The sequence below is a fragment of the Rhinopithecus bieti genome, unplaced genomic scaffold (assembly GCF_001698545.2).
Source record: "Rhinopithecus bieti isolate Rb0 unplaced genomic scaffold, ASM169854v2 scaffold_2432, whole genome shotgun sequence".
Classification (NCBI taxonomy): domain Eukaryota; kingdom Metazoa; phylum Chordata; class Mammalia; order Primates; family Cercopithecidae; genus Rhinopithecus; species Rhinopithecus bieti.
Genome location: NW_016804136.1, coordinates 1,680,471 through 1,690,014, shown reverse-complemented (window position 1 = coordinate 1,690,014; position 9,544 = coordinate 1,680,471). Strand labels below are relative to the sequence as shown.

Genomic DNA, 9,544 nt, shown 5'->3' with positions numbered 1-9,544 from the left:
AAAAAAAAAAAAAAAAAAAAAAAAAAAGAAAGTAAAACATATATTTACCACACAATCCAGCCATTCCAACCTTAGGTATTTGCCCGAGAAAATGAACACATTTGTCCACACAGAAACTTACAGCTAGTGGTCAGGAATGGAGGGTAAGAGAACAAGGGGGGATACTTGAGGTAATGAAAGTTTTCAGTATCTTGACTTTATCAATATGAATTAAATATGAATATCCAGTTGTGATACTGTACTTTATTTTTTGCAAGATGCTATCATTGAGGAAACTATGTAAAGACTATTTAGGATCTCTATGTGCCATTTCTTACAACTGCACGCAATTACCTCAAAAGTTTAACTTAAAAAAAAAAAAAAAAAAACCTTGTCCACAAATGTTGTAGCAGCATTATATTATTCATAGTAGTCCCAAACTGAAAGCAACTCAAATTTCCATGAAGTGGTGAGTGATTAAACAGCTTATGGTATATTCAATCCATGGAATATCATTTAGTGGTAAAAGGGAACAAAATATTAATATACATAAAACAACATGGATGACTCTCAAAAATATGCTTCATCCATGTTAAATGAAAGAAATAAAACACCAAAGATTACACAGTACATAATTCCATTCACATGAAGTGTAGTGACAGAAAGTAGATCAGTGACTGCCCAGAGCAGGGCTGTGGGGGATGGATCAAGTACAAAGGGGAAGGAGGTAAGTTTTTAGTATGAGAGGCTATGGCTCCTTCTACAGCTTGATTATGGTGGTGTTACATGATTGCAAATGATTACCAACATTTACACTACACACATATAATTGGAGAATTTTATAACATTTAAATAATACCTTAAATACAGGAAAGCAAAAAATTAAGGCTTAGAAAATAAATACCTGTTAGCGTTCTTCCAGCATTCAGAGGAGGAGCAATGACTCTGAAAAGTTTCTGCATTAAAAGTAATAGGAAAACAATCACCATCATCTCAAATGATATTATTTAAAAAATAATCAAGAATCTTATGCTATTCATCACCATTCGCTGACAGAATTAGTCATTTACCATTAGGATTAAACATGAAAACCTTTAACCTGTACATGAAATGTTTAGAAGGGTCACTGAGAAACAATCACTGTTGTCATATTCCTCACCGAAAAAACCCATTTAATACATACCAGTTACATAAAGGGCTTACCTGAGATTATAATTTTGATATAAAGTATCCTTTGGTTCTTAAAAGCTTTATTCTTCTAAAAGGTACGAAGCAAGGGAAAGGACATCCCGCTCAAGTGGTAACAGAGATGACTTTAAACTGAAAATACCTAACCAGCAGCCACAGAAAGAAATACCATCTAAACTTAAGCAGAGGCTCCCAAATATATAGCTGCCATGGAACCCCCTTCACAGGGAGATTCCTATTTGCGAAAAAACGGATCCTTAGCACCAGGAAATGCAAATTCAGCTGTCCATTAGCAACAAAAAGCCCAAAAGAACTTTCCATGCTTTCCCACTGAAGACCTAACTACCTGCTACCCTCGTTTTTGTTAAGCTGGTATATAAACCTCTACCTCTGGTTACTCAGCAGAGATGCTTATTACTGAGTGTTCCTATACATATGTAAATAATCCTTATCTTTTCTCCTGTTAATCTGTATATTGTCAGTTAATTCAGAGCCTTCAATCCTTTCCCTGTACCTCCCACCTCTGGGACCTAAATTGGTAAATAAAAAGTTTTTCCTCCCAACTCAAGACACCTATTCTTACCTTAGCCAAAACTAGAAAAAAGGAAAGTTTCCTATGGTAGTCATCTCAAATGTGATGACACTCTTTCATTCTAAAAAATCTAGACAATTTCAAGAGACAGGACACTTTCTCTTAATTCAGACCTCTTTAAGTAGTAAAATAGCTAAACTTTAAACACTTCGAACACAAAACAAGGTAACCTCAATAGCTCAGTGTTCCATTTGAGATGTATCAGTATAAATGCAAACCAGATTTTATTAATATGAGGAATACGAAACCGATGCAAAACAAAAATTTCAAAAGCAACGTAACAAAAATACAGCAATCATCTTGTCAATGCAGAATGCATCAAAATAGAATCTGTTTTGAGGGATTAATTTGAGCAAAACTGGAAACTACATTAATTCTTCTGAATTGTGGCTTAGTTGTGGCATGCAGGGAGGCACTGGACCTCACTGAGGAGGCAGCTGACGAGTCTTTTTCAGGGAACTACTGGACCTTAACGAAGCAGCAGCTGAGAGGTGTTCAAGATAAAAAAAATACTTGACATTACAGACAATCAGGGCCAAACCCCCAAAACCAGAGGTAGAGAGGTGGGGGACTAATTTTAGAAACTAGAAGAGAAGTGCAACCAAAATTGAAGGGTTATAAATTAGAGGGGTACTCACCCTACCAAACTTAACGTGCTTAAAGAAGCCTGAACTATCATAGAATGCTGACTTCTTAATACTGAAGATAGTTTTGGATGGCAATAAATTAGCAAAATGGATGCCTTCGGCAGAGGCCTGATTTTTTTGAGGGACACTATAATAAAGCATTGGGCTAGGAGGGCACTACATGTATCTACAACTCATTCTCCACTATTCTGCCATCAAACTTAAGACAAATAAGAAAACAGGTATGGGGTTTGGTTTTTCCAAAAGTAAGTACAAATGTTTTTTAGATTCTCTTGGTAAGGAGAATAAAAAATTAGAATGAATGCTATGAAATTCTGAGTTAGTAAAAGCAAAAAATGATCAATTAATAATGGCCTCCTACCATTTTCAGGAGCCTTCCCCAGCAGAATATATCTACAAATAGCATTACTCAATAGTACATTGATTATATAAAATAGTTACACAAAATAAATTTTTCACATCTTTAGGAAAAGTTACTACAGTATCAAAATTCTTATGAGAAAACATGTAAAGCCTAACAAGCAAGCATTAATTTAAATTTTATCTATTGTTCTCTGGTATTTAAATACCTACTTATGTAGATAAGAAAGCAAGCAATGGCAGAAGGTATAAAATTGAAGACTATCTAAAAGCCCCAAGCTAAAATGGGTTCAAGGTCAATAAATCTGTAAGAATTTTTAAATAATTGGATAAAACTAGAAACTGTTAAAAGCAAATGGAGAATAGGAGAAAAAAAGTTAGTAGACAAAATTAATTATGTATCCAAGTCAGGAAGTATCTTACCTCCATGGGACTAATAAATTCATTCATGCCTCTGTTGTAGACATAGATCATAGCATCATATAAACGATTTTCCCAACACATGAGAACCACCTGTGAAAAGGAAAAGCCACTTGGTCCATACAATTCAGAGTCAACAATTACTTTCCTTAAAGCTTTAAGAATGGAAAAGGTCTTGAATTCTCTTCCCTAATTTTTCTTGTTTCTTCTCTGATAAAAACTGAAATTCAAGGACTCAAACACAATGCAAGGCAAGGGTAAGAGCTGCTGTAGGTTAAATTACTACTTTTAATAGTACAATGCTTACTTTAAGACATTCACAGTGTCTAATTTTGTCTCTTCTCTATCCTCCCCCTTTCTATATTCATTTTACCTTTGGTCAATAGTTCTACAAATATTTATTGAACACATATTCAAACCCTCTCCTAGGCACTGGGAATAAAGTGTTAGATAAGATAAATCCAGACTTTGTCCCTACCCTTATAGAACTTACATTGATCTTGGATGCCCACCAAAAGGAGGTAGGGGTACAAAATGGCATGTGAGTTAAGACTTGGGGAAGATACTCAATTACACAAATAATTCATTATTTACAAATGTGGTAAGCGCTATTAACCTGACTGGTCTGGAGTATTCAAAAAGTCACCCCTAAAGGAACAACATTTAAGGAGGGACCTGTATGTGAGCCACAAGCAGAAGTGCAAGCTAGGAATTCTGTAGGAAGAAGCAAGAGTAAGGATGAAGGACCTAATGTGGAAGTGAGCTGGAAGTGCTTAAGGATGGAGAGAAATCAATTTGAGAAAACATTTTGGAAGAGGACTAGATATGAGTTTGAGTATACAGTACTCTATATTCTGTCCCTATGACAGCTATATAATACTATAAACAGTGGCAAGAGGAGAAGGGCAGAAGTCAGCAAAGGAGAATGACAAGCGGGAGTGAGAGGTAAGAGAGAAAATGGAAGTGAGATGTGCTGGGAGAGTCTTTCTAGAGAAGGCCTGTTCTTGGACTTCTACGACTCTCTAACCCTCTCTCAGCCAGTACCATGATCATGCATCTCTTCACTGATGACTAACACATTTACAGCTTCAGCCCTAACCTCCCTCTAACCCGTACATATATCCAACTACTTAATTTGGTATCTTCACCTGAATGTCTAGTAGCAATCTCAAAATAAAATGGCCAACCAGAACTCCTGATTTGTCTCTCAAACTTAGACCTGCCTTAGTCTTGCAATCTTCTCAAAGGAATCACTCACTATTCACCCTGTTTCTCAAACCAAAAACTAGGCATCATCCTTAAATTCTCTCATTCCCACACTCTCACATCCCAATTCATCAGCAAATCAATTCTATCTCCAAAACATTCAAAATCAGGCCATCTCTCTTCATCTCACTGTTACCATTTCTGGCCAGAATCACCTCCTGGACCAACTTCCCAACTAGTCTCTTTGCTTCCTCTGCACTTGGCTCCCATCCCTCATTCTGTTACCCCTAAAACACAGGGTGCTCATGCTTAAAACTTTTCTAATGATTTTTCATAGCACTTAGAATAAGATGGAAAGATCTATACCTTGCCCTGCAAGATCTACCTCTGTACCAAGCTCCAGATCTGCTTCCTTTTCTGTTACTTGAACACCCAAGACAAAAATCCTTTTTTTTTTTTTCACATTAGCTGTTGCTTTTACCTATAACAATCTTCTCTTCCAAGACCTTTGCATTACCGATTCCTTCTTATCATTTAGCTCCCAAGACTCAACGCTGCCTCCTCAAAAAGACTATCTATAATTAACCAATCTAAGGTAGCCTCACATTATCTCTCTACCATATTTCCTGGTTTGATTTTTAACATAATACTTGTATTGAAATACTTTCTGGATTTTTGTACACTGATACGTTCACTGTCAAACTTTTCTGCTAAAATTTAGGCTTTATGAGAGGACAAGCCTTGTTCACTAGGGATACTGAAGCATCCTCAGAGCCTGACGTTCGGTAAATGCTTCTTGAATTAATGAACAAATGCTGTTAAAAGAGTAAATACTACATTTGGTGCAGTGGACAAAGAGGCCATTGCTGACTCTAGTAAAAGTAAGATTGAAGAGTTAGGATGTGGGGGAAAAAAATGAAAATAGCAACCTAGACAATGCTTTCAAGACATCTGGCTGTGACTGGGAGGAGTGAGATGGGGCAGTAACCTATGAGGAAAAAGGAGAGAAGGTTTTATATGGAGACATAAGAAACTGAGGGGAGGATTTTGAAATTGCTATTTAACATTAAAAAGACTATATTTACATGGTATTGGGGAAAGACTGAAAATGTTATAAAGTGCTATAAACAGAAGAAACTAAATTTTTTTTCCTGTATGTGATAGGTAGGCAAAACTAGATGGACAACATGCTCTCAAATCATCAGACCTACTGTCAGACTATGAAGACTATGCCAAATTACCCATGTTATACAAAGGCAGGTATAAAACAGGATCTGGCTTTACTTTGCAAACTCACAGCCACTCATAAAGAGCTTCCAGAAATAAAATAATCATTTTTCCAAACCCTTAATTTCTATGTGATTTTGCACACTTTCAAAAAACTTTTGCTCTAAGACTTTTGTTAGTCTTCCATATTCAAGCTCAAGAGGGCTTAGCACCTTTGCAGGAGTAACATGCTCATTACTAGGACTAATGTGGAATTAAATAATTAAATTGTGGGCCAGGCTCAGTGGCTCACACCTGTAATCTCAGCACCTTGGGAGGCCATGGCAGGCGAATCACTTGAAGTCAAAAGTTTGAGACCAGCCTGGCCAACATGGTGAAACCCCATCTCTACTAAAAATACAAAAATTAGCTGGGCATGGAAGTGTGCGCCTTTAATCCCAGCTACTCTGGAGGCTGAGGCACAAGAATTGCTTCAACCCAGGAGGTTGCAGTGAGCCAAGATCACACCACTGTACTCCAGCCTGGGCAACAGAGCGAGACTCTGACTCAAAAAAAAAGAAGAAGAAGAAAAGAAAAATAAATTGTGAAATGTCTTAGGCCAGAATAAATACTGCACCTCCATTAAGAAACTTATTTCAAGAAACTCAATTAAGATAACTTATTGTGAGAACCTCAGATACACTGGAAGTATTTCTCAAACAATGGCTGGCTATTCATGCTAAAAAGTTCTATAACTTGCCTGTTATACCATGCTCTGTATTTCAAAACTCTGGACTTACATACTAGCTCTTTTTTAAAATGGCATCATATTTTTCAAGGTAAAAATATTTTATAATTCATGAGAAAGCAGCCATAGTTGAAATTCACTTGCTCAATGAAAACTATATTAATGAACGAACAAACTGATGAAGAGGGATCAGTTAACAAGCATTTATAGAGCAACTTCTAAACGTAAACTCTACACCAAGTACCATTGGGGATGTGAAAGAGACAGAAGACAACATAATCCCTGGCTTGCAAGGCACTTACAATTTAGCTTTCACTTAAATACAGTCCTAGGAAATATATTGACAAATATAAGTTTATAATACATCTTACTTAAAAAGTGCTCAATAAATAATTATGGTTTTTAGAAGGCAGGGTCAGGCCTGATCAGTGAAGTAAATGTAATCAATAAAGGAATGAAGTGTACTTCATAAGTTAGTAGACTGTCTATAAACTCACCTGCTGAATATCTAGGCTGGTGATATCCATATGTACAATGAGAGCTTCTACATTTTCCATTAATTTTTTATCTTGGAAATGAACAATCAAGTCTTTCATTACTTGGGGTGTGATTCCCACCAATTTATCACTTAAAATATATGGCTCAAGGCACTCCAAAAATACTCCTTTGGCCACTGAATTCTCACTTAATTTATCATACATCTGGCTAAATAAAAGATCCCTGTAACAGAAAGGGGGGGGGAAAACTTTTAGGAACATGTCAAATATTCATTAAATTTAGTCTCCAAAGTATATCTCATTTTTTCCCTATTTCAACTTACTCATGAATTTATTTAAAATGGCAATAGTATTCACATAGAGCTTTATATTGCAAAAACTTTGTGTGCGTGTGTGTGTGTGTATATATATATGTGCGTGTGTGTGTATGTGTGTGTGTGTGTGTGTGTATATATATATATATTCCCAATTAATCCTCCCAACACTTCTTTAACAAATCAGAAGAGGTAAGATAAATTGTTTGCTAACAGTAACATAACTAACAAACAAGAGAGTCAGTCAGAATTTGAACCCAGCCTTCCGGCCTAAATCCTGTGTCAGTCTATTGTGGCATATTGCTTCTTAAAGACAACACTGACATGGGAACAGATAATTGGATGGACATCATGAAGCAGGAAAAAAAAAAAAAGGACTACTCATGATTTATCCTTCCCTCCTTCCTGGTATTTAAATATTCCTAGCTGACCTGAAGAGCCAATATGCTTCTTTGTCTAGCTATAACCCTTTGCATCCCAAAATGTTTGGCTAGTGATTATTCATGGAAGAAAAAGAAAAAAAAGTGTTTAATACTTTAAATATAAACCTAGAAACAATTTTGTTGCAGAAACAAAAATTGTTTTAAATTACTTTAAATGTCAACAACCTCGACAATGTTTATTTCATATTTCTGTAAATAACCCATAATTTGAGTTATATTGACCATAGACAGAATTCTGAATTCTGTTTTCATACATTATATGATAGGCATTATTCTAAGTTGCTATTTATTCTTTAAAATTATCATTTTGTCTAACACAATATTTCAATATGCTGAAAAATCAGAATATACTTAAGTATTCCTGTACTGTTGAATATATAACTTATTTCTAGTATTTTGAGTGATACTACAATGAACATCCATACAAAGCCTTTCCCATTTGGAGGGCTTAATTCCTAAATCATTCAACTTTTAGAAATTTATCTTAAGTGAAAAGATATGAAAAAGTCTGTGGCACTTGAAATGTGCTACGAAATTATCTTCGAAAAGCATCACAGCATCAATTGACACTGCTACCCGCAATGTATAATCATGCCAATGCATGACATTTGCAAGTTTGGTTTTTCTCCCCTGACAATTTAATAATTCTTTTATGACCAGCAAATTTGAGTATTTTTCATGTTTTCATTTATAAATTGTTATTGCCTTGTATCATTCACTTCTTAGTTCATTCCATTTTAAAAAAATACAAAATTGTGTGAATTTTATTTACCTGTTGAGATTATTTACTTTTTTCTAAACGTGTAATTTCTTTATACGCATATCGTGTCAATTGTGGAAAGTGATAAATGGTTTGTTTATTCACAGGTATGGTCTTTCATGACAAGTCCCACACAAACGTCAAGGAAGCTCCTGAAAGGACTAGGATGGGGTTTTGACTCATCTGAAGTCGTGGAAGGGGACAGATGGAAAACAGACTGGCTACAACTGCACCCGAACTCCATGTCACCCTGCAATTAACAGCATTTGCAATATTCTGGGGAAAATCCATAGCCATTTATTTTTTTCTCAAATGCACAAATGTACTTTTACATCATTTTCCCCCTTCATTTCATATTTATCAAAATATTTTCATGTCAGTTTCATTTGAATCAATAATTCATCATATTTTTGTGATGACTGATTACTAGCCAAGCAGAAGAAACAGAGATTAATGGAGTTTTACTGTAAGAAAGAAAAAGTAACAAGACAACTAATGATTCAAAGAAACTGTCAGATTTGCTAGTCCTTGTACTCTGTAATGTGTTGTTAAAAGGAATATGCTAAAAAAGATAATTACATATTTTAGCTTAGTACAAAAGCCTTGGGGAGAGAATTAAAAGAGCTAAAATTCAGTAAAGGCTACAAAAGTTAACTAACGAGGCACTCCTGTGTCAAATAGCATGTGATGCTGGTAAGATAAATGCAAAACCACACATTTCTTTCTTAACCAGTCAGAAGCTGTAATATAAAGAAGAAAGAAAAATAAGGCTGAGTAACTCCTACTTGCATCTCTACTTTAAAATAAAATAAAAATTTATATTCAACGACAGATTCTCATCATTCTGGGGGAATATTTATTAGCTCATCAGGAAAGAGGGGAGATAGAAAAGTACATACAGGCCAGGCCGGGTGTGGTGGCTCACGCCTGTAATCCCAGCACTTTGGGAGGACGAGGCAGGCAGATCACTTGAAGTCAGGAGTTTGAGACCAGCCTGGCCAACACAGGGAACCCCTTCTCTACTAAAAATACAAAAATCAGCTGGATGTGGTAGCATGCGCCTGTAATCCCAGCTATTCAGGAAGCCGAGGCAGGAGAGTCGCTTGAACCCAGGAGATGGAGGTTGCAGTGAGCTGAGATCGACTCCAGCCTGGGCAACTGAGCGAAACTCCATCTCAAAAAAA

General features: G+C 35.9%; 1 protein-coding gene across 1 annotated transcript in view; it reads right to left on the bottom strand.

Annotated features, from left to right (window-relative positions):
• VPS8 (VPS8 subunit of CORVET complex) overlaps positions 1-9,544 on the bottom strand; it is a 268,413-nt gene that overhangs the window by 174,108 nt on the left and 84,761 nt on the right. Inside the window, 3 exon segments of the mRNA XM_017865711.1 lie at positions 884-935; positions 3,190-3,279; positions 6,844-7,066. Coding sequence (XP_017721200.1) covers positions 884-935; positions 3,190-3,279; positions 6,844-7,066 — 365 coding nt within the window.